The sequence below is a fragment of the Lissotriton helveticus genome, chromosome 11, assembly GCF_964261635.1.
Source record: "Lissotriton helveticus chromosome 11, aLisHel1.1, whole genome shotgun sequence".
Lineage (NCBI taxonomy): Eukaryota > Metazoa > Chordata > Amphibia > Caudata > Salamandridae > Lissotriton > Lissotriton helveticus.
In genome coordinates this window covers 590,427,030-590,453,604 of record NC_136072.1, presented here as the reverse complement: position 1 = coordinate 590,453,604, position 26,575 = coordinate 590,427,030, and the positions used below count along the sequence as shown (strand labels likewise).

The window sequence follows — 26,575 nt, the reverse complement described above, 5'->3', positions numbered from 1 at the left end:
CTCCATTACGGGATGGAGGTCTCTAGAGCAAGAAGAAACTGCAGGTGAAAATGGGACTGAATTTGCATCTAGTAAAAAGGGAATCACAGCCTTGTATTGCCACATATTCTATCTTGACGGGACAGCTTTATTAAGTACTGGAGCTATATCTTTCCCCAAACAGGTTTCTCAGATGAATACATGTCCAGTTCCAAATCATGAAGTAGAACAAAGATGTTGTATGTTATTACTCACTGAACAGGCGTTCATTAGCAAATAACTTAGATGGAGTATTTTGACTTGTGGAAGTCAGGGTTTGTGTCCAGGTTGCTGTTGGTGTCATCCACTGAGCTCCTAGCTGCCCGATCACTTTTGCTGGGTAAGATTTGTTCCTCATGTGTTTGTGAAGGTGAGAAAGTGGGCAGCCTCAATGAACTGATAGTGTTGGGATTGTTGCTTTCCTTGTGATCACTATCCTGCTCAAACAGGTCAATTAGAGATATGATGGTGTGCTTCGGTAGGGGGAGTATGAGTCAGAATTGGGTTGTCATGTTTGTTTTGGTGTTATGTTGAAATTGAGTTGAATGCTGATGTGAAGTAACACCCCCAAATACAACTTCGCAGTTCTCTCTTACCCTCCCCTTACAGACCTACTACATCTTCCCTTCCCATTCTATGCGGCCCACCTGCTCCAGGCCAGTTTCCTACTTTAAACAGCTGCCTCCCTTTTCTAACCTGATGCTACCTAGGCTTTTCCCTTTTGTAACCTGCTCTTGTAGAGCTATCTAGTTCTGATTACTGAACTCTACAGTTATGGATGGACCTGTGTGTAATGTCTTCCATTCCACCAACTGATGTTATTTATATATTCTGGTCCAATAACCTAGAAAAATGTACTATTTGGTGCAATGTGATAAGCCAGAGAGTTCAACGGTTGGCTTTCCAGACCCTGAAGCCCAATGTCAATGAAAATCATCAACAAGATATAGCCTTAACTTTACTTGTGAAGGTCTTCTCCTTAATGCCATGAAGTTCCTTCAATGGACAGCCTCAACAAGATAGACCATTTTCAACAGCATTAGCCACCACCAGGCAACAATGCTAGTCCCATTAAAGGCGCTGAGGCGTTGAAGTGTCTGGAAAAAATGGCAGAAGATTCTGACGGATGACTTGGATCCAATCTATTGGAGAAGAGTCTATTTAATAGCTTGTCCCAACATGCTGGCCTCAAAACCAGTCACACATTATTGGACTGTTTAGGTTCCTGAGCCTAGCAATTGCCCTTTGCTTCTTCGCTTTATAGATTGTGTACATCTGTTGAAAACTGTCTGATTTGCACTATTAACATTCAACTGATCTGTGGAATAAAAAGTAAAATCCCATTAAGTCGGACTCCCAAAAAATCCCCGTTCTGAACTATGACTTCCAATAGGGAGAAAACATGGATTTAAAAACTGTATCAATACCATCAACTGCAAAAAAAAAGCAGAACATTCATCAGGCGTGCAACTCAAAAATAAAACAGACACACTTTCATAGTTAGGATTACTGGGCAAGTCATGATCTTTTTTCTTAAAAGTATAGTGAAATATTTACTAGAACTGGTTGCGTATGCCTAGGCGGGCAATATACTTTCATTTATTGCTAATGTAAAGATACATTTGCAGGCATGTACACGTGCATTTGGTATGCTTTTATGTTATTTGTTCAAATCTGATGGTAATAAGACATTATTAAGAAGAGCAAAACCTGCTCACAAGTGATTAACATGATTGTTGTTTTTAGAGCTACAGAAAGGAGATCTAGAGGACTGAATTGGATGCTGCAGATTCTTCTGGACTGGAGCCAAAAGAGGATGAGAAACCAGCATCTGTGTCTGCTGCATCTTTTTAGCTCACAAATGAATCATCCTGAGGCAAGGAACTGAAATAAAGAAGGACATTTCCAGGGAGTGATCAAACTTCGCTCATGAGATATGAATGATTTGGACGGACAGATCTCAAAGATCATTCCTCTACACCTGCAATTTCCAAGGTGCATGAAGGTGTACATCTTTTTTGATTAGTACTAGTTTTTTCTAAGCCTTCATTAACATAAGGCCACATGATTAGGAAATAGGACAGGGTTTAGTTAGAAAAGAGCTATCCTTTATTGAAATAAAACAAACCACTGAAAGGTTTTACTGCATCATTAATTGCAAATATGGCATCATTTTAATTTTAATGCCATTTACTAACTGGTAACATTTGTATCACGGCTCTTGTTATAATGATTCATCAGATGATGTTACAGATACTGTCTAAAACTCCAATGAGAAGCAGGTAATTACAGTGTCCGTCTTCACTGTGCAGTTATAGTTAGGTCAGACTTTCCATAGGAAGAGCGTTTTTTGTTTTGCTACTAAATTTGGCGCCGTTTGACTAATCTTTACAAAACTTTCCCCCCAAAGTTTCTTCTATTTCAGCTCCTTCCTTTAAAATGAATTAAGCCAAATTTGGCAGAAAGCTAGATTCAAACCCCGATGTTGTATGTTTTGTGATGTGATGTAAATACATTCAGCAGTTTTGAAAATATTTAGGTTAAACAATTTAGATATATTGACAGTTGGTATATTTCGAGTACAGCAAGTCTGAGAATCCCAAAAATATAAAGCGTTAGGATTGGCCGAACAGGCTTTTTCTCCCATTGTTCCTTTTGTTGCTGCAGGACCAATTTCAGTGCTGGGGGAGTGAGCTCTCGGATTGGCAAGCCTCAACATCAGAAGAAATGTTGCAGCTTCTATTACAGGATATGGGGGACGAGAGTAAAAACCCTAGAAATTCACTGAGAAAAAACAAAGGTTAAAGTGACATCATAGTTAAGTGAAAATGCTATTTTCCCCTATTGTGAATACCACTTTCTAAATCTGGTTAGTCACTGATACGCTGTAGCAATTGTGGGAAACCAAAGTGTTTTCCCACTGTTGCTACATCATAAATGAATTTCAGGCAAAGCTTAGAATGCTCTCTGAGAGCCAGTCAGTGCAGCACTGGCTCTACTGCACAGCTTTGAGAGGAGAGTCGGTGGAAAGGCACAAAGGAGGTGGGAAGGCATAGATGGTGGGGATGGGGGGCAAGAAGTCAGGATGTTTGTTTTTATACCAGGGCCAGAAAGGAGAGCCCCCTGCTTAGAAGTTGAAAGCAGGGAAGATTATTTGGGTACACCATACATAACATAAAAATTAAACATGGCCAATAGTGAGTAACAGGGATGTTTTTCCCTTCAGGGTTGTGAGTGACATCGTAAACAACTCAAGCTTTGTTCTGATTTATGATGTCACTCAGAATACCTGGTCCCATTCATTATTCACCGTTCTGACTATCTTTCAGTAATTCTATAGATTATATCTAATATAATCAAAATGTCAAGTCCTAACTCCAGATACTTATGTTCAGGTGATTGAAGCCAACACTTGTTTTACACACTAGATTTTTCTTTGAAAATGTTCAAGGTATGCAAGAGGCTTTAGCAATGCAGTGGCTTGTACCTGTAATTAAAAGTTATTCACTTAGAATCAGAACAGAAAAAACATCTTTCAGTTATATAAAAAATCTAAGTGCTTTTACAGGACAAGTATTGACAATTTTAATGGACTGTAAGCAATTCAAATGCAGATAACTATCCTATAAATAACTCCATTGTTTCCAAGTGTAATTAAGCAGTAAATCATGGTTAATGTCATCTATGGTAATAGTCCTTGGGAGATCCTGAATTTTTCACCCCATTACAACTCACACCCAAGTTATAGTCACTATTTTTCTGTCACTCAAACCCAACTCAAATGGTCTGGGCTTAGCAATCTATCTCCTGACAATGGGAGGATATACATATTGGAATGCTCTAAATCCTTAGTTTAGTTTCCACCATTACTAGTACATCTTCAGCAATAGTCGAAACAGATCTATGAATATAAGTTTCTAGATTCTAATCAATCAATTAGACCCAACCATTGCGCATTCTATTGTCCAATCCAAACTGAACCACTGTAACTTTCTGGATGACAGTTAAGTGTCACTTCAACTACCCTTTCCTTGCCACTACCATATTAAGATTTTCAGAGCATCAATGCATGTTCCACAAGAAATGATGCAATGGACCAACCAACATCGATCAAACTATCCAGACTCCAACAGTGATCTGATAAAACAACACAGAAGGTCTTAGAAAAATTCAAATAACATCTATAAAAAGCGTCCAATTTAATTTCAATTTTCTTTCACATGGATACATTTCAACACTTTCAGAAGCCTAATTAAACATTGGGAATGGGGTTTTTAAAAACCCAATATGCTCATTTATTGAATATTATCATGATTAAACACAAATTCAAACTTTCACCCCAAAAATATAAATGCAATTAAGTACATCATCAGATGCAGGTAACTAAATGTAGATGATTTAAATCTAGCCAATAACTTTAATTGGCCGGGGTTCATCTCCAGCTAATTAAAGTTATGGTACAGCTATGTGAACCAACAAAGTTGAGATACATGGAAAAGTGGGTTATAGAGTTTGGTTAATATTTATTGTTAGTAGACATTTCTATGGAGCACAGCCTGATAATATTAGGTAATTGTAGCACCTTTCTGTAGCTTGGTTAATGGCAGACAGAATAGATGAGAACAAATGGGAAACGGCCGGTCCACAGGAACTTGGTGTGCGTGTGCCATTGTGAAACAGGATATAAAAATGAATGGCGATAATCAACCATTTCTATCCTGAATACATGTTGGGGACAATGTGAGTATGTGAATCACCATTTGAATTGCAAAGGTTCTCAAAAGGGGTCTGACGGCTGTCAAGGCTGATAGTCGCTACAACAGTAGCAGGGAAACCATAAACGGATTTACTGAGCACGATCATTTAATTTGCATAGTGCTACAATCTACCTTAACAAATAAAATAATGGCAATTATTTCTCACGGCACAGTTGTAGTAGCATATTTGTGAAAAAAAGAACCAAGCCCCAAATGTATATCTTGCCTGCGAAATTATGCATTTTCTAGCACTGACACAATTACCACCATTAAATGCCAGAGAAAACAGGGAACTAGTGGCATACGAAAATTGCATCAAAATTATCATGCTCAAATACAGTCTGCTTTGTAGATTAGAGACACTAACCGTTTGTAGCTTGATAGGGAGGTAGAGGATGAGTCCATCAAAAGCTGTGACATCACCAGTGACGTCCTTGTGCTCCTTCATCATCCCGAACCGCATGCTCTTACACTCAACATTGGGGCTAAGGAAAAAGATTAACACAACGGTGAGACCAAGGCAGGGTGTTCCCCAGAGCCATACGATCCAAACCAAGAGCCAGCGCCCACCATGGACTCTACCAAAAATGATCTATATGATGCAACTGCTCTCCATGCTCCTACAATCATCATCGAAAGAATGTGTCAGCAGGACTCAAGTTTGCCATTGTGTCTCAAAATTATGAGCACCCAACTCCCTACAGAGAGAGACAGGTGCCTGGGGTACTAATTAGCTCACACCCCAAGCGTGGTCGGGAGCCATTAACTCAAGAATGACGAGTGCTTAACAGATAAGCTTATGCTCAAACAGCACATCATATTTATCTTAACATAAGATAAAGTGTAATTCTCTTAATTCGCGAAGCACCACACCCTAGAAACAGTATACGGTCAAAAGAATTTACAAAAAAGTTACTAGAAAGTTAAATCAGCAGATGCAGTCTGTTTGAAATCCTACATCTTCCCAACAAGCATCTTCAGGGCACCCTCAGCCAAGTCAGATTTAGGGATACAGGCTAGTCTCAATTCTCATGACCATTTTTGCTTTCAAACTGATAACATGACTCCTGGGAAATGCCTTCAACAACAAACAGTCTTAGAAAGGGCATACCTTGGAAACATTTTAATTGCCTGAATAGATGCTTGAGTAGAAGATTTCACAGGAAAGCATGAATTAGTTTCCATTTTCACTAATCCAAGTGAAGTACAGTTTTCTTACTGCTGCATTTTGTATTATAAAATAATCCAAACATGTGACATATCTATATCAAAATATTTCCATCTCTCATTGTAAAAAGACACAGGGATTGATTTGATTTTGGAGGAGAGAATAATGCCTGTTGTGAGGGCAGATATTATCTATTATCCTGAGGGTACTCCGCCCACCAAATTAAGAGTTTTCCGCTGGACCAGCAGACCCCTTTGTACACTGACAGGAACCACAGTCAGTGTGTTTCCTTTTAATGTACAAAAAGCTTAGTGTCTAGCTGCTTTCAATTATGTCGAATGTATACCAAACATAACCAGATTTTTCTTTTTTTTTCTTAAATAAACTCCTAAAGACCCTCCCAATGACCCTGCCAATGACCCTCCCTCACCCTGGGAGATATTTCCCAAGGTGTAGGGGGTGGGGGGGTCACAGTCTTTTTTCTAACCTTTACCGCCTGCTTTTCCTGATGGTGACAGACACCTTTAGTTCTCTATACAGGAATATTACTGAAAAGATCCCCTGCTGAAACGTATCTTGTTGTACGGGAATGGTGGTGGTTGGGTTGTTTAATGACTTCAATGAATACGCATTATTATTATGTACAATTACGGTTACAAGTAAATAACTTTTGTTTTCTGCATTGTGGGATCTTCACTGTATTTATGTGTAGGAGAGTAGGGTCTGCTTCCTATGGTCACCCCCACTTTTTGCTTTTGCTTCTCTGGTTTTCGACTAAGATGTGGCTGTGGGCCTGCAGATCAGACCCACAGCCCAGATGCACTCTCTCTAAATTTACACCATGTACTCTGGGTACATCCACAATTGGTAATTGGTTCACCTTATCAGCCCCTGTACAAGTGTACCATAGGTGCTCAGGGCATAGGTGTAACCAAGGCCTACCAGGGGCTGCAGCATGTATTAGCCACCCCTGGCTGGCCACTCAAATAGACACAACTGGCTGATCACCCAGCTGGGGCAAGGTTGTGTAAACAATCCTTGCTTAGGTATAGTCTTCCTATACCTACCTATATATAGACACCCAGTACCCTATAAGTCACTCCTATGGCAGGCCTTAACAATCCTGGAGGCTAAGTGCTTGGTTATGTGTGAGATGGTGCTCTAGCATGAGCTGAGCCTGTCTGCAGCTTTCAGAACCATGTCCTTATAGCTGTTCTATGATATCGCCATACCATATACTTTTAAGTGCATTATAATCCTCGCGGTTAATGCTAACTTTGGTTTGGCTTTATCCAAACATGTCGTGTAAGGTGTCATACGCTTTGGAATACTACCCCCTCGCCAATTCTGGCGACGGGGGTAGCATTCCACCCTTCTAGAGGGAGAAGACATGTTGTTGCTGACTACCCCGGTTAAAGTTAACCAGAGCCCCAGCGTCACAAAATGGACGCTGCTGCGACAGACACAAGTCTGACCTCCTGCTGCTGGGAGTCCTTCCAGTCACGGAGGTTTGGACAATAGGTTTCCTGCCTGGGGAGGTGTGAGCACCACCCCAGACAGGACTTTGTGTATTGGGACAGGGAGGGCTGAATAGAATGAGACACTGCCTGGAGCACCCTAGGTGCTCCATGCATACCCCAGTTCAAACCGGTTGCTGGGGCACTCCAACCCCAGCTCTGGCGCGAAACTGGACAAAGGAAAGGGGGTGTAACCACCCCCCTTCCTGGTCCCACCCATAGGAGGGACCTAGAAAGTAATCCAGTCCCTTTTAGTTGTATAAAGGTAGGAGCAGTGTCCTGAGACTTTAGATTAATCCTGAATGGAAACTTGACACGAAACTCTGGACCTTCGACATTCTGCTGAAGCTGAAGACTGAAGAATCTCCCTTGTGACCAAGGAGTGACCACCCTGGGCAACCAGACCTCTCCGACCCTCTCTTCACGACTGCAGCATAGCTGGGATCCGTGGAGGCGTGGAGACACGTGGGACCGGACATTTTGAAAAGCCTGCAACTTGCTACCTGTGCAGCTCCTGTGGCACCCTGGAAGCTGTGCACTGGGGATTGAGAAGCCCCACTCCTGAGCATCATCTGCAACGAAGATCAGCCCTCCACACTCCACGAGGTCTGCGTGGGGCCCTTCTGCCTTTGTTCTGCTCGACGCGTTGTCCGGACACTAGCCCGCTGGCTAGTAGCCTCTGTGACGACAATCCTTTTGAATTACACCGCTGCTCTGGTTGCTCCAGACTGGCCCCTGCTTCCCTGACAAGGTGAAGCCCCTCACACCTTGCTGGTCTGCACCAGAAGCCGTCTTTGAATCCTGCGTGGGTTGCCTTTGCCAAGGCTTGTTGGCTCCAATCCGGAAGTCGACTCCTCCATCCGTGAGATCCCGCTTGGGACAGCTCGCATCCAGCTCCTGGTCGTCCGCGACGCCTCCTGGTCCGCATAGCTGAAGAGACAAGCTTCAAGACAGCACCTGATTGCTCCTGGACGTCGTCTGGTTCCTTCCTGGTTCCACCCGGTCACTGGCTAGTGACCCAGACTCTGTCCCCTCTGCTTTCAGGTCCTCTTCATCTTGGATCCACCCTTGGATCCACCCGGACATCTTCCTCCTGGTCGCCTGCAGCATCTTTCTTCAGGTCTCCATAGGATCCAACGACGAAACCCGACACATCTTCACACCGATGCCCCCGCCGTCCGTGGGTGAGGTAACGCGAGTACTTCGGTGCTCCCAAGGGTATTGACTATCCAAGTGTCTAAGTTTTTAGTTGTTTCCTCCTAGCTAAACCGGAAGTGTCCTAAAACCTTTTAAATCTGACTTCTAAGTTCCTATTGACTTTGTATTGAATCCCGCGTGTGTGTAAAGAAACAGCACGCGCCGCCTGTGGGCCTCCTACTCCTAAACTATTGTTCAGATAGTGTAGCCCCAGCGATTCCCTAGGCCATAGGCCTTTCCTTTTCTCGTGACATGGTACTTATACCATTTTCTTAGTATATGGTTTGCTTCGCCCCTAGGGCCTAACCGTAAATTGTGCAACTTAACGTATGATAACTAAGTGTCTTGTTATGGGCTTTGGCCTCTGACCTCATAAAGAGTTCAGAGGAGTGTGTTGAGAATAAATACATATATATATTTTCTATATATCCTGTGTGGTGTCCTTTCATTTGGTATTCAAGGGGTTACATATGGTAAAACAGCTGGCTTTACACGCCCTCAGGAGTCTTTTAGCCTAAGACTGCTCTGCCCATGTTACCACTAGGATAGCAGGTCTATAAGGGTGACTTTACAACCACCACCATAAGGGTTGATTGGACTGGTGCAAGGTGATCACTAGAATAGTGAACATCATATACCAGGCCAACTTCTCACATTGGTGTGCAGCGGTTGGGATTAGAGCTTGCTGTTATTTTTCCACTTGTAATCTTGAGATATCATTTGAAAGATCACACAGGTACCTGCAGGTACATAAAAAAACAAGTCTTAGTATACTTAAGTTCTACTGAACTTAGCTGTTGTAGAGCAAAGGGCCTAGCACACCCTGACTACAACTCCTAGAAAGGTTCTGTAGGAAAACAAATAGTGTAGGTAGGTGCAACACCACACCTCACTAGAAACCATGTCTCAGACAGTGAACCCCAGTGGTTCCCTGCCTGCAGAGGCAGATCCCTTGAGGACTGCTTCGAGATATGAAGCCTTAGCTTACCAAGAATTGAGACAACTGTGTACTTCTAGAAGGCTAAAACAGGGTTCAAACCCTAGCCTCACATTCCTGGTTGAGCTCTTAGAAGAGTATGATGTTCAACAGACACCTAACTCAGGTGCTTCAGGTAGTGCAGATTAAGTCCTCCCCTCCACAGATGATGCTCCTGATACTATTGAACCAGAGGAAGAAGAGGAGGTAGTGAAGGAAGATTCTGAGGGCGAGGTAAACAGCCAGGTCCCAGTCAGAAGACTTAGCCAGGCTACCCTAAGCATACAAGGGAGTCAGTATGGGCAGCCCCCATACAGACCCCAAGTGGGCTTAACCAGAGGCAGAGGAGAGGAAGATCCCACTCAAGGGAATCTCTCCAATCTCATACTTCAAATGGCTCTCATGGCCCTGCTCAGAGAGAGATGACCTCTCCTCAGAGAAGAGAACATGAGGCCAGAATGAGAGAGGCTGCTCTGAGGATTGAGAGGCAAGAACTTGAAGTTGACTTGGCCAAAGAGAAGCTTGCTCGTGCTAGAGAGCACAGAGAGAGTGGGTTAGAACCCACTGGTGGCAGCAATATCCCTAAGGATAAAGATAGGTCCTATGATAATAGAAACCTAAGCAAGATTGTGCCCCCCTACAAAGAAGGGGATGACATCTACAAATGGATAACTGCTTTGGAGAGGGCCTGCAAAGTACAGCAGGTACCCTAAAGTCAGTGGGCAGCAATCTTATGGCTCTCCTTTTCAGAAAAAGGTAGAGATAAGCTCCTCACAGTTAGTGATGGGGATGCTAACAACTACTCTGTCCTGAAGAGTGCTCTGATTGATGGGTTTGGCCTAACCACTGAACAATATAGGTTGTTGTTCAGAGATACCCAGAAGACACAGACTCAGGACTGGACTGAATTTGTTGATTGTGCCACTAAGGCTCTGGACGGCTGGTTATTGGGAAGTCAAGTTAAGGACTATACAGGATTGTATAATTTGATCATGAGAGAGCAAATCCTTAACAACTGTCAAAACCAGTTATTGCATCAGTACCTGATTGACTCTGATCTGACCTCTCCCCAAGAATTGGGAAAGAAGGCAGACAAATGGGTCCGAACCAGGATCAAGCAGAAAAACCAGAACCAGGGCGGTGATCAGAAAAAAAGCAGACCAGAAGGGTAATGAGCAGAAACCAAAAGACCAGAAGTCTTCACCAGGCCCCCAAAAGGCACAGGGGGAGGGTGGCTCCAAAAATAACAAACAGAACCAAGATGGCCCAAAGAAGCCCTGGTGTGGATACTGTAAATCAGTCTCTCACTGGTTTAGTGAGTGCACCAGGAAGGGCACAGCACCAACCACCATTGCCCCTAAGGCAACTGTTCCCCCTAGTCCAGCTGTTAGTGGTGGTTCCCAGCAAAAGGGTGTAGTAGGGTTGACCCTGGGAACTGAGGTGGACTCTGGCCTAGTCAGAGTACCAACTCAGGCTGTTCTTGTCTGTGATGGGGACATAGCAATGTCCTCTACTGTAAGTCCCAGTAATCTGAGCAAGTACAGACAGACACCTTTTATTAATGACAAGATGGCTCAGGCCTACAGGGACACATGTGCCAGTGGGGAAACATCCTTTACAACGCAACTTTTACCACGCAGTGCTTTTACATCACAACTTTTACCACGCAAACCATTACAACGCATTGCGCTGGGGGGCGCTCTAGGATAGGGAATAGATTTAATTTACTATCCAACACCTTCCCTACTATCCACGAGGACTGGAGTTGGAATAGTAAATTAAACTATTCCCTATCCAGCACCCCAAAGCGCTATGCGTTGTAACAGCATGCGTTGTAAAAACCGCGATGTAAAAGCATGCAAAGTAAAAGCATGCGTTGTAATGTCATACATCCGTGCCAGTGTCACCATGGTGACACCTAACTTTGTGGACCCTGAACAGATCATACTAGGTGAGAATTACCTAGTGATCAACGCTAGCAATGCCACTACCTCCCATAGTGTGGCAGTTGTTAACTTCTCCTGGGGAGGGGTAACTGGCCTCAAAAGAGTTGTAGTGAGTTCAGACCTTCCAGTAGAGTGTCTGTTAGGAAATGATCTTGAAACCTCAGTCTGGTCTGAGGTGGAGTATAGGACCCATGCAGAAATGCTGCGAATATCAGCACATGGTATAAATAAGCAACAAGGTCCACCTCTAGAAGGTTTCCTGTGAGCCAGAGTATATCAGGCATACACAGTATTTGTTAAAATATCCCTCACACACCAAAAGGGCCCTTGGTGTCATGCTTCATCATCGGGGTCTTCCCGCCACGCTGCGGGACGGGGCGTGCTACGACTAGCGACTACGCTGGAGCACTTAGATATTGTAAGTGCTATGTGAAGTGTATTGATTGAGTGTGAGTAGGGTCAGGAGTGATATGGAAAAGTGAGATTTAAAAGAATACCTGGCCTTATGAAAGCAAAAAATTCTTTATTAGTCACAGGCTGGTATAGTTAAAAATAGTGTGGCGGAGACAATCTAGCTTAACAATGGGCTAGTTCTCCTGGTGTTGTCAACATGTTTCGAGGCTGACTGCCTCTTCGTCAGGACGGGGTCAGATCCCTCTGTCACTCACTAAGGTTGGCAACAATGTGTGCTATGTGTATATGCAAGTGAATACAATATAGATTATAATACAACTGCAATATGGCATTAAATTTTGAACAGTTATAGCCCTGTCAGTATTTCTGAGTCGTGGGCTGGAATAAATAGGAGTCAGTGCCAGAGCAGTCCTCGCATCCTCCCTCACCCATCGAAGCCGCGGATGAGGGAGGATGTGAGGACTGCTCGTGAACTAATGGAAGTTCCATGTACCCCTCTTCCAGACCGGCTCATGGGGCGCTGACTCCTATTTATTCCAGCCCACGACTCAGAAATACTGACAGGGCTATAACTGTTCAAAATTGAATGCCATATTGCAGTTGTATTAATCTATTTTCTATTCACTTGTATATACACACAAAGCACACATTGTTGCCAACATTAGTGAGTGACAGAGGGATCTGACCCCGTCCTGACGAAGAGGCAGTCGGCCTCGAAACATGTTGACAACACCAGGAGAACTAGCCCATTGTTAAGCTAGATTGTCTCCACCACACTATTTTTAACTATACCAGCCTATGACTAATAAATCATTTTTTTCTTTCATAAGGCAAGGTATTCTTTTAAATCTCACTTTTCCATATCACTCCTGACCCTACTCGCACTCACTCAATACACTTCACATAGCACTTACAATATCTAAGTGCTCCAGCGTAGTCGCTAGTCGTAGCACGCCCCGTCCCGCAGCGGGACGGGAAGACCCCAATGATGAAGCATGACACCAAGGCCCTTTTGGTGTGTGAGGGGAATTTTAACAAATTCTGTGTATGCCTGATATTCTCTGGCTCACAGGAAACCTTCTAGAGGTGGACCTTGTTGTTTATTTATACCATTAACTGGAGGAGGGTGCGCCCACCTGAGTGCTTTCTAGCACTACCTCTTCACTCCCCCTTTTGATTCTTTGTTTAAATATCAGCACATGTCCTTGCTGTGACCAGGTCACAGGCCAAAAAGTGCTTACCTGAACAGGTGCTGGATCCTGGAACAATGGACCAGACCCCACCCAAGAGAAAGAGCAAGAGGGTTAAGGCAGTGCCTTCCCCCCTGCCTCAGGTTGAGGATCAGCCCTCCCAGGAGGATGATTCTGAGATCCAAGAGGGGACTGTCCTAGAAGAGCTTGAGCCTGACCAGGTTGAGTTTCTTGGGACAGGGGGACCTTCAAGGGCAGATCTGAGGCAGGCACAATTAGACTGTTCCTCTCTTGAACCCCTCAGACAGCAGACTGCTGCTGAGGCTGCTGGGAATGCTCAAGGAATCCATAAAGTGTATTGGGATGATGGGCTCCTTTATTCAGAGGCTAGAGACCCCAAGCCTGGTGCTTCCAGGAGGTTGGTTATACCTCTGCAATTTAGGGGCTTCCTTCTTACCTTGGCCCATGATATTCCCCTGGCAGGACACCTGGGCCAGAACAATACTTGGGACAGGCTTGTCCCTCACTTTCACTGGCCCCACATGTCAGAAGATACCAAGGAGTTTTATCGCTCCTGTGTTATCTGCCAAGCCAGTGGCAAATCAGGTGGCATCACAAAGGCCCCCTTCATACCACTACCTGTGGTGGGGGTAACCTTTGAAAGAGTGGGGATAGATATTGTAGGACCAATGGACCCCCAAACAGCATCTGGGCACAGATTTATACTGGTGGTAGTGGATCATGCCACCAGGTATACAGAAGCTATTCCCCTGAGGACCACAACAGCTCCTGTTGTGGCTAGGGCCCTACTTGGAGTTTTCTCCAGAGTGGGGTTTCCAAAGAGGTGCAAACTTCATGTCAGGATATTTAACTGCAATGTGGAAGGAGTGTGGTGTCAACTATAAGTTCACCACCCCTTATCACCCACAGTGTAGTGGGCTTGTGGAGAGATTCAACAAGACCCTCAAAGGGATGATAAAAATGTTTACCAGAAAAGCTGAGGCGAAGATGGGACATCCTTTTACCCTGCCTTCTGTTTGCTTACAGAGAGGTCCCACAAAAGGGGGTTGGCTACAGCCCTTTTGAGCTTTTGTTTGGGCATCCTGTAAGAGGACCCCTATGTCTTGTGAAGGAAGGATGGGAGTTACATCTCAAAAAGCCTAAACTTGACATAGTGGACTATGTACTTGGTCTCCGCTCCAGGATGGCTACGTATATGGAGAAGGCTTCCAAAAACCTTGACGCTAGCCAAGAACTTCAGAAAGCTTGGCATGACCAAAAGGCTGTGCTGACTGTGTACCAGCCAGGACAGAAAGTATGGGTGTTGGAGCCAGTGGCCCCAGCAGCACTCCAGGACAAATGGTCTGGAACCCATAGAATAGTTGAACAGAAGGGAGATGTCACCTACTTGGTGAACCTTGGGACTCCCAGAAACCCCCACAGGGTGCTTCATGTCAACAGACTTAAGGCATTTGTCGACAGGGCAGACATGGGCTTGCTCATGGCTACAGATGAGGGGCAGGAGGAAGAGAGCGACCCTCTCCCAGACCTGCTTACTCAGAACCCTGATGATAGTTCAGTGGATGGTGTAGTCTTTGCTGACAGCCTCTCTGACCATCAGCAACAGGACTGCAGACAAGTTCTTCAGTCCTTCAGACATCTGTTTTCCCTGACCCCAAGTCAGACAAGCTGGTGCACCCATGAGGTGGACACTGGTGATAGTCTGCCTGTCAAGAGTAAAATCTACAGGCAACCTGGCCATGTCCGGGACTGCATTAGGACAGAGGTCCAATAGATGTTGGAGCTGGGAGTTATTGAGCCCTCAGAGAGCCCTTGGGCCAGTCCAGTAATCCTGGTGCCAAAACCTCACACCTAAGAGAGAGATGAGGTTTTGTGTGGACTACAGAGGTCTCAATGCTGTCACTAGGACAGATGCCCACCCCATCCCCAGGGCAGATGAGCTCATTGATAGATTGGCTTCTGCCAAGTTCTTGAGCACATTTGACCTGACAGCAGGCTACTGGCAAATCAGATTAGCGGAGGATGCAAAAGCCAAGACAGCATTTTCGACCTCAGGAGGACATTATCAATTTGTGGTAATGCCCTTTGGTTTGAAGAATGCACCTGACACTTTCCAAAGGCTGGTGAATCAAGTTCTCACAGGACTGGATGACTATTGTGCAGCTTATCTAGATGATATTGCTGTCTTTAGCTCCACCTGGGAGTATCACCTGAGGAATGTTTTAGAGGCCCTGCAAAATGCAGGCCTCACTATCAAGGCCACTAAGTGCCAGATAGGGCAGAGCAAGGTTCTGTACCTTGGCCACCTGGTAGGTGGGGGTCAGGTTCAGCCACTGGAGAGCAAGATCCAGACCATCAGAGACTGGACTCCTCCAATCACAATGACACGGGTCAGAGCTTTCTTGGGCCTGTCTGGGTACTACAGGAAGTTTGTGGAAAACTATGGGTCCATTGTGACACCACTGAATGATTTAACTTCCAAAAAGATTCCAAAGAAAGTTCAGTGGACAGTTAGCTGTCAAACGGCATTTGATGACCTGAAGCAGGCCATGTGTACTGCACCTATTCTGAAAAGTCCAGATTACTCCAAAGAGTTCATAGTCTAAACAGATGCTTCTGAGTTGGGTGTGGGAGCTGTTCTTTCACAACTGAATATAGATGGTCAAGACCAGCCCATGGCTTTCATAAGCAGAAGGCTGACCCCTAGAGAGAAACGTTGGTCAGCTATAGAGAGGGAGGCCTTTGCTGTGGTTTGGGCCCTGAAGAAGCTGAGGCCATACTTGTTTGGCACTCACTTCAAGATTCAGACAGACCACAAGCCCCTCCTATGGTTAAATCAGATGAAGGGTGAAAATCCCAAACTTCTTAGGTGGTCCATTTCCCTACAGGGGATGGACTTTACAGAGGAACATAGACCTGGGACTGACCATGCAAATGCAGATGGACTCTCCAGATATTTCCACTTAGAACATGAAGACTCAACTGGTCAAGGTTAGTTTAATGTCCCTAAGTTTGGGGGGGAGGTAGTGTAGGAGAGTAGGGTCTGCTTCCTATGGTCACCCCCACTTTTTGCTTTTACTATACTGGTTTTCGACTTAGATGTGGCTGTGGGCCTGCTAATCAGACTCACAGCCCAGATGCACTCTCTCTAAATTCACACCATGTACTCTAGGTACATCCACAATTGGGAATTGGTTCACCTTATCAGCCCCTGTAGAAGTGTACCCTAGGTACTTAGGGCATAAGTGTAACCAAGGCCTACCAGGGGCTGCAGCATGTATTATGCCACCCCTGGCTGGCCACTCAAATAGACACAACTGGCTGATCACTCAGCTGGGGCAAGGTCGTGTAATCACCCCTTGCTTAGGTATAGTATCCCTATACCTACTTATATATAGACACACAGTAACCTATAAGTCACTCCTATGGCAGGCCTTAACAATCCTGGAGGCAGAGTGCTCGGTTATGAGTGAGATGGTGCTCTAGCATGAGCTGAGCCTGTCTGCAGCTTTCGGAACCATGTCTTTATAGCTGTTCTATGATATCGCCATACCATATACTCTTAAGTGCATTATAATCCTCGTGGTTAGATGCTAACTTTGGTTTGGCTTTATCTAAACATGTCGTGTAAGGTGTCGTACGCTTTAGAATACTACCCCCCGCCAATTCTGGCGACGGGGGTAGCATTCCACCCTTCTAGAGGGAGAAGGCATGTTAGTTGTGACTATCCCGGTTAAAGTTAACCAGAGCCCCAGCGTCACAAAATGGACGCTGCTGCCACAGACACAAGTCTGACCTCCTGCTGCTGGGAGTCCTTCCAGTCACGGAGGTTTGGACAATAGGTTTCCTGCCTGGAGAGGTGCGAGCACCACCCCAGACAGGACTTTGTGTATTGGGACAGGGAGGGCTGAATAGATTGAGACACTGCCTGGGGCACACTAGGTGCTCCATGCATACCCAAGTTCAACCGGTTGCTGGGGCACTCCAGCCCCAGCCCTGGCCCGAAACTGGACAAAGGAAAGGGGGTGTAACCACCCCCCTTCCTGGTCCCACCCATAGGAGGAACCTAGAGAGTAATCCAGCCCCTTTTAGTTCTATAAAGGTAGGAGCTGAGTCCTGAGACTTTAGACTAGATCCTGAACTGAAACTTAAAACGAAACTCTGGACCTTCGACGTTCTGCTGAAGCTAGAGACTGAAGAATCTTCCTTGTGGCCAAGGAGTGACCACCCTGGGCAACCAGGCACCATCCAGCAAATCAACGGCTTGCTTTGTCGACGCTCCCGCCGGGACCCGAGCACAGAGCCTGACACGACCCAGACTTCCAGACCTCTCTGACCCTCTCTTCACGTCTGCAGCATTGCTGAGATCCGTGGAGGCGACGAGACACGTGGGACCGGACATCTTGAAAAGCCTGCAACTTGCTAACTGTACAGCTCCTGAGGTATCCTCGAAGCTGTGCACTGGGGATTGAGAAGCCCCGAATCCGAGCTCCACCTGCACCTAAGATCAGCCCTCCACACTCCACGAGTTCTGCGCGGGGCCCTTCTGATTGTGTTCTGCTCGACGCGTTGTCCGGTTGCTAGCCCGTTGGCTAGTAGCCTCTGTGACGACAATCCTTTTGAACCAACTCGCTGGTCTGGTTGCTCCAGACTGGCCCCAGCCTCCATGCAAAGGTGAGGCCCTCAGACCTTGCTGGTCTGCATCAGAAGCCTTCTGTGTATCCTGCGTGGGTTGCCTTTGCCAAGGCTTCTTGACTCCAATCCGGCAGTCGACCCCTCCATCTGCGAGAACCTTCGTGGGACAGCTCGCCTCCAGCACCTGGTCGTCCTCGACGCCTCCTGGTCCGGGTGGCTGAAGAGACAAGCTTCACGACAGCACCTGATTGCTCCTCAATGTCGTCTGGTTCATTCCTGGTTCCACCCGGTCACTGACTAGTGACCCATACTCTGTCCCCTCTGCTTTCAGGTCCTCTTCATCCTCGATCCACCCTTGGATCCCTTCGGACATCTTCCTCCTGGTCGCCTGCAGCATCTTTCTCCAAGGCTCCATAGACTTCAACGGCAAAACCCAACACATCTTCACACCTATGCACCCGCTTCCTGTAGGTGAGGTAACGCGAGTACTTCGGTGCTCCCAAGGGTATTGACTATCCAAGTGTCTAGGTTTTTAGTTGTTTCCTCATAGCTAGACCGGAAGTGTCCTAAATCCTTACTTTCCTAACTTCTAAGTTCCCATTGACTTAACATTGACTCTCACGTGTGTGTAAAGACACTGCACGCGCCGCCTGTGGGCCTCCTACCCCTAACCTAAGGTTCAGATAGTGTAGCCCCAGCGATTCTCTAGGCCCTAGGCCTTTCCTTTTCCCGTGATGTGGTACTCATACCACTTTCTTAGTATATGGTTTGCTTCGCCCCTAGGGCCTAACTGTATTCTGTGCAACTTAACGTATTCTGACTATGTAACTTGCGATGTGCTTTTGCCTCTGATCTCATAAAGAGTTCAGAGGAGTGTGTTAGTAAATAAATACATATATATTTTATATATATCCTGTGTGGTGTCCTTTCATTTGATATTTAAGGGGTTACATATGGTAAAACAGCTGGCTTTACACACCCTCAAGAGTCTTTTAGCCTAAGACTGTTCTGTCCACGCTACCTCTAGGATAGCTGGTCTATAAGGTTGACTTTACAACCATCACCATAAGGGTTGTTTGGACTGGTGCAAGGTGCTCACTAGAATAGCGAACATCATATACCAGGCCAACTTATCACACACCTGATTCTAGAGGGGACTACCCCTTCTTAATGTCTCCCAAGAGCCCCGGACCCTGTCGGCACACTCGTTCCCACCCTCCATCCACAACCCCTGCCCCACCCAATCCCTCCCCTCAAACCCCACGCGTTCTGAACTCCTGAACCCCGCCCCTCCACCCTCCGCCCTAACCCCAACAAAGAGACCCCAACAAATTATCATAGTCCCAGTCTGGAAACTTGTATCGCAGATCTGTGGTGAAGTTACCTGGTTGAGCGTGGAGCAGCGGCGACTTCCTTGGACCCCGCCCGCCCGCCCCCCCAGACCAGCGTTGTTGTAATGCCAAACAGAGTCCCCATCTCTCAAGCAAATCAGTCAGTCGACGAATTGTCTCTGGACTCCTCTTTGATGGCAGAGGCCCGTTCCTGTGATATAGTGGCTGGGTCTGGTTTCATTTCTGTGGTGGGTGAGCGTCTGCGGCCGACTCTTTGCCACCCTCCCCTTGAGGATTGCTGGGAGGGCCCTGGAGAGGCATGCCCCTCGTATACCTCAATACCCAGCAGGGCGCAGGTGTCTTGGAGAGATCTCAGTTGGTGCAAGGTTCCGTTCCATTTGAAAATCAGGCGAAAGGGGTGACCCCAGGAGTACGGGATCCCCTTGTCTCGCAAGAACGCCGTGGCGAGACTTAACGCTTTTCTCTTCTGAAGCGTGATGGCTGACAGGTCTTGGAATAGTGCCACTGGGTATTCCGGATATTGAAGAGGTTACTTCTGACGTGCTTCACTTTAGCATCCTCTCTTTTAGTGGAAAGTCTGGTAGAAAGGACAAGATATCTGGAGGGGGAGTGGGTGCGCGCCTTGCCAACCCTACTCTGTGTGCCCTGTCAATACTAACTTCAAAGTCTGCAGGTTCCCCCAGAATCTCCAGAAACAGGCCCTGCAAGTACCTGGTGATGTTTGCTCCTTCTTCTTTAGATGGGATGCCTCGGACCCGAATGTTGTTGCGTCTAGACCTATTTTCTAGATCCTCTACGTGCGCTTGTAAGTCTACTTGTTGGTCTCGGAGGCGGAGGAGTTCTTGCTGGAGCTGTTCGACTTCCTCACTTCTGGTCTGATCCGAGTCTTCGACGGCCGCCACTCGCCAAAATGTTTATTTTAACTATCGTGCTCTACACTACAGTATACGAGCCACTACCAGCAGCAAAATGCATAAACTAAGAACGGTTAGCATTGTTACAATTCCAAAGAATACAAAGGGAGGAGTCATTTTATATACAGACAGTGGAATAAGGACTAGAAGGCCTAACCACCATCCCCTTGGCTGAAAGAAGTTTATTTATATAAAGGAAGATCTCTGGGCTTTGACAGCATACCCCATACCTTAAAGCCTGGATGTAAGGTTTACATCATAGGAACAGCATAGCTTGTCTCCATAGAAAGGCTCTCTCCAAGTGTGTTAAAACAAAATGCATCCCCGTAATATCAAAGCACAAGTCTCCAGCCTTGCTGCAGTGTTTAGCATGTTGTGTCTAGGTGCTAGGGACTGACGTGAACAGAAGAACTCAGCAGAAAACGTGAAAAGCCAACAGTTCTCATCTGAAAGGCATAAACAGAAGCTTGTAAAAAACAAAGTAATGTAGTAACTTGCGCAAAAGCAGCATCATGGCAGCAAAGCTCATGCTAACTTAGCAATGTCGACAATGTCCCTAGGGGCCATATAACAAGGCCAGATTATTTTTACGGAAATACTAAAGAATTCTGTGTACATAACTTGTTGTCAGCTGTAATGGCTTCTGTCCTGTGAGGGGGTGGGTTGCTTATAACTTTGCTAAAGATTCCCCAGGAAGAGAACTAGGATTACATGTACAATCCAAAAGGGGATGATGGACGGAGCATTTGTATAAATCAAACACTCACCCCCAGTCAACTGATCTGGGTTTAATCCATCACCATTCTTTAGTTCACTCAGCCAGCCCAGTTCAGACATGGCTATATGCAAATCAGTCTGACCCTGTGCCTTATGGGAACAGTCCAGCCCGAACTGCCAAGCCATGTCTTCCCTGGACCGGAAACAAGCATCCTGGGACAGGTTTCGGATTCATAATCCTCATCAGCCAGGCTATCTTGAATCCAGAGGCCAAGTGAACAAGGGACTCACGTCTGAGCATACCCTGCCACACTTAGGGCGAACAAAGCGATACAAAAGGGGATGATGGACGGAGCGTTTGTATAAATAAAACACTCACCCCCAGTCAACTGATCTGGGTTTAATCCATCACCATTCTTTAGTTCACTCAGCCACCCCAGTTCAGACATGGCTATATGCAAATCAGTCTGACCCTGTGCCTTATGGGAACAGTCCAGCCCGAACTGCCAAGACATGTCTTCCCTGGACCGGAAACAAGCATCCTGTGACCGGTTTCGGATTCATAATCCTCATCAGCCAGGCTATCTTGAATCCAGTGGCCAAGTGAACAAGGGACTCACGTCTGAGCATACCCTGCCACACTTAGGGCGAACAAAGCGATACAAAAGGGGATGATGGACGGAGCGTTTGTATAAATCAAACACTCACCCCCAGTCAACTGATCTGGGTTTAATCCATCACCATTCTTTAGTTCACTCAGCCACCCCAGTTCAGACATGGCTATATGCAAATCAGTCTGACCCTGTGCCTTATGGGAACAGTCCAGCCCGAACTGCCAAGCCATGTCTTCCCTGGACCGGAAACAAGCATCCTGGGACCGGTTTCGGATTCATAATCCTCATCAGCCAGGCTATCTTGAATCCAGTGGCCAAGTGAACAAGGGACTCACGTCTGAGCATACCCTGCCACACTTAGGGCGAACAAAGCGATACAAAAGGGGATGATGGACGGAGCGTTTGTATAAATCAAACACTCACCCCCAGTCAACTGATCTGGGTTTAATCCATCACCATTCTTTAGTTCACTCAGCCACCCCAGTTCAGACATGGCTATATGCAAATCAGTCTGACCCTGTGCCTTATGGGAACAGTCCAGCCCGAACTGCGAAGCCATGTCTTCCCTGGACCGGAAACAAGCATCCTGGGACCGGTTTCGGATTCATAATCCTCATCAGCCAGGCTATCTTGAATCCAGTGGCCAAGTGAACAAGGGACTCACGTCTGAGCATACCCTGCCACACTTAGGGCGAACAAAGCGATACAAAAGGGGATGATGGACGGAGCGTTTGTATAAATCAAACACTCACCCCCAGTCAACTGATCTGGGTTTAATCCATCACCATTCTTTAGTTCACTCAGCCACCCCAGTTCAGACATGGCTATATGCAAATCAGTCTGACCCTGTGCCTTATGGGAACAGTCCAGCCCGAACTGCCAAGACATGTCTTCCCTGGACCGGAAACAAGCATCCTGTGACCGGTTTCGGATTCATAATCCTCATCAGCCAGGCTATCTTGAATCCAGTGGCCAAGTGAACAAGGGACTCACGTCTGAGCATACCCTGCCACACTTAGGGCGAACAAAGCGATACAAAAGGGGATGATGGACGGAGCGTTTGTATAAATCAAACACTCACCCCCAGTCAACTGATCTGGGTTTAATCCATCACCATTCTTTAGTTCACTCAGCCAGCCCAGTTCAGACATGGCTATATGCAAATCAGTCTGACCCTGTGCCTTATGGGAACAGTCCAGCCCGAACTGCCAAGCCATGTCTTCCCTGGACCGGAAACAAGCATCCTGGGACAGGTTTCGGATTCATAATCCTCATCAGCCAGGCTATCTTGAATCCAGAGGCCAAGTGAACAAGGGACTCACGTCTGAGCATACCCTGCCACACTTAGGGCGAACAAAGCGATACAAAAGGGGATGATGGACGGAGCGTTTGTATAAATAAAACACTCACCCCCAGTCAACTGATCTGGGTTTAATCCATCACCATTCTTTAGTTCACTCAGCCACCCCAGTTCAGACATGGCTATATGCAAATCAGTCTGACCCTGTGCCTTATGGGAACAGTCCAGCCCGAACTGCCAAGACATGTCTTCCCTGGACCGGAAACAAGCATCCTGTGACCGGTTTCGGATTCATAATCCTCATCAGCCAGGCTATCTTGAATCCAGTGGCCAAGTGAACAAGGGACTCACGTCTGAGCATACCCTGCCACACTTAGGGCGAACAAAGCGATACAAAAGGGGATGATGGACGGAGCGTTTGTATAAATCAAACACTCACCCCCAGTCAACTGATCTGGGTTTAATCCATCACCATTCTTTAGTTCACTCAGCCACCCCAGTTCAGACATGGCTATATGCAAATCAGTCTGACCCTGTGCCTTATGGGAACAGTCCAGCCCGAACTGCCAAGCCATGTCTTCCCTGGACCGGAAACAAGCATCCTGGGACCGGTTTCGGATTCATAATCCTCATCAGCCAGGCTATCTTGAATCCAGTGGCCAAGTGAACAAGGGACTCACGTCTGAGCATACCCTGCCACACTTAGGGCGAACAAAGCGATACAAAAGGGGATGATGGACGGAGCGTTTGTATAAATCAAACACTCACCCCAAGTCAACTGATCTGGGTTTAATCCATCACCATTCTTTAGTTCACTCAGCCACCCCAGTTCAGACATGGCTATATGCAAATCAGTCTGACCCTGTGCCTTATGGGAACAGTCCAGCCCGAACTGCGAAGCCATGTCTTCCCTGGACCGGAAACAAGCATCCTGGGACCGGTTTCGGATTCATAATCCTCATCAGCCAGGCTATCTTGAATCCAGTGGCCAAGTGAACAAGGGACTCACGTCTGAGCATACCCTGCCACACTTAGGGCGAACAAAGCGATACAAAAGGGGATGACGGACGGAGCGTTTTTATAAATCAAACACTCACCCCCAGTCAACTGATCTGGGTTTAATCCATCACCATTCTTTAGTTCACTCAGCCACCCCAGTTCAGACATGGCTATATGCAAATCAGTCTGACCCTGTGCCTTATGGGAACAGTCCAGCCCGAACTGCCAAGCCATGTCTTCCCTGGACCGGAAACAAGCATCCTGGGACCGGTTTCGGATTCATAATCCTCATCAGCCAGGCTATCTTGAATCCAGTGGCCAAGTGAACAAGGGACTCACGTCTGAGCATACCCTGCCACACTTAGGGCGAACAAAGCGATACAAAAGGGGATGATGGACGGAGCGTTTGTATAAATCAAACACTCACCCCCAGTCAACTGATCTGGGTTTAATCCATCACCATTCTTTAGTTCACTCAGCCACCCCAGTTCAGACATGGCTATATGCAAATCAGTCTGACCCTGTGCCTTATGGGAACAGTCCAGCCCGAACTGCCAAGCCATGTCTTCCCTGGACCGGAAACAAGCATCCTGGGACCGGTTTCGGATTCATAATCCTCCTCAGCCAGGCTATCTTGAATCCAGTGGCCAAGTGAACAAGGGACTCACGTCTGAGCATACCCTGCCACACTTAGGGCGAACAAAGCGATACAAAAGCGTTCCCACGAGGCACAGGGTCAGACTGATTTGCATATAGCCATGTCTGAACTGCGGTGGCTGAGTGAACTAAAGAATGGTGATGGATTAAACCCAGATCAGTTGACTGGGGGTGAGTGTTTGATTTGTTCAAACGCTCCGTCCATCATCCCCTTTTGTATCGCTTTAGGATTACATGTAAGCAATTTATCCTTCTCTCCCAGGGGGGGTCTTTGTCAATATTCATAAGCACCGAATAGAATAACAAGCCCATCCCACAAAGCGCAGACTTAGAAGCAGGAAACAGATCCAACCTTTAACCAAAAAGAGATATTACCAAAGTCTGTTGTACTTGAGTGTCTGCCTTAGCATCAGAATCCATGTAGTAATGACTGGTAAAGGTATGAGCAGACTTCCAGGTAACGGCATAACAGATTTCAGAAATTGGTACATTTCTTAAAGAGCTTCAGTAGCAGCTGTTCCTCTAATAGAATGTGTCCTAGGTCTAGCTGGTAATGGTGTCTTCGCTAGTTGGTAAGACAGTAGTATAGATGAAACAATCCACCTTGAAGTCTATTGTTTATATGAGGCTAAACCTGTTCGCACTGGACCATAGTTAACAAACCGGTGATCTGGTTTCCTAATACTCTTTTTTTTTGCCTAAGTAGAATTTCAATATTCTCTTAACATCCAATGAGTGTAGTGACCTTTCAGCTGGACTCGAAGGGTTATGAAAGAAAGTAGGTGCAGAGTCTGACTGATGTGAAACTCTGAGAGTACCTTCAGTAGAAAAATAAGGTGAGTCCTTACAACCTTTCTACTAAAGTGAAACGCAGTATATGCTAGCTCTGAACACAGACCTTGAATTTCACTTACCCTACGAGCGGACGTTATAGTCACCAAAAAGTTGCTTTCCCAGTGAGATGTTGCAAACAGGCTTTATGAATTGGTTTAAACAGGGTGCCCATAGATTTGGAAAGGACAATATTGATTTCCCATGAATGAGAGGGATTCCAGACTGGGGGAAACACATTTTTAAGCATTTGGAGAAAATCTTTTACAACTGGGTAACTAAAAAAGGATACTTGGGCGAGAGATTTCCCGTAAGCTGTAATAGCTGTCAGGTGCCGTCTGATGGAAGAGAATTGTAGCCAAGATTTGACCAAGTGAAGGAGCTGTGGAAGAAGTCATTCTCTTGACATGAGATTGGGTTGTGACCATTTTGTGTACACCACAAATAAAATCTCTTTAATTTGAAGGCATATGAACGTCTAGTGGAGGGTCTCCTGGATACATTAAAAATGTTCTACACTTCTTAGGAAGTCCTTAAGGCTCATATTGGAGGAATTCAGGAGCCATTCTGCCAAGTTCAGGGATGATAAACTGGGATGGAGTATCTGTCCTCCGAATTTGAACCGGAGATCCTGTTGACATGGCAGCCTCTTGTGGGGCCTCGTACAAAGTATTAGAAGGTCTGTGAACTACCACTGGAGAGGCTACTCTGGGGGGATGAGAATCATCCTGGTATAAGACTGGTATAACATGAGTCACAGCTGGAATGAGAAATTTCTCTGACCAATTTATCAACTGGGCATTCCCCTGCGACTCTGGTTGGGAGAACCTGGATGTGTAGGTGTGGCATTTTCTGTTGTTCACCTTTGCGGATAGGGCAATGTAAGGATATCCCCACTCCTGAAAGACTCCTTGCGAAACACCGATGTTGAGAAAACAGTTGTGATTGTCCTGGAAATTGTGACTGAGATTGTCTGCCTTCCTATTCAGGGAACATTTGTGCAGCCTCACCTGTTTGGGTTTCAAATTTTTATGGTTTCAAAATTGTTGGGCCAAGGATACGTTCATTTTTTTGTAGGCACAGGAGATCAAAAGATTTGCCCAGAATCACAAGATGCCAAGCCAACGCCAAGACTTGAACCCATCTCCCCAGCTTTAAAGTCGGCAGCTCCGGTCGTTAGGCCACAGCCTCTCAGCTAAGAAAGTGTGTTGTGCATGGAAAGGCGCGATGCAAGTAGCCAGCAGCGCCACGTGAAAAAGCCAGCTGTATGGAACGCACTGAGGGCCTTCTGCACTTGGCTAGTGCCCGGCTGGCGAACCGAGCATGGAGTGGTGTGTTAATCAACACAACAC

The 26,575-nt window shown here is 46.2% G+C and overlaps 1 protein-coding gene across 2 annotated transcripts in view; it reads right to left on the bottom strand.

Annotated features, from left to right (window-relative positions):
* Positions 1-26,575, bottom strand: part of PIWIL2 (piwi like RNA-mediated gene silencing 2) — a 1,947,029-nt gene that overhangs the window by 1,427,082 nt on the left and 493,372 nt on the right. For both annotated transcript variants that reach the window (XM_078666379.1, XM_078666380.1), the window contains one exon: positions 5,143-5,260. In XM_078666379.1, the coding sequence (XP_078522505.1) occupies positions 5,143-5,260 (118 nt within the window). The remainder of the gene's footprint in view (positions 1-5,142; positions 5,261-26,575) is intronic.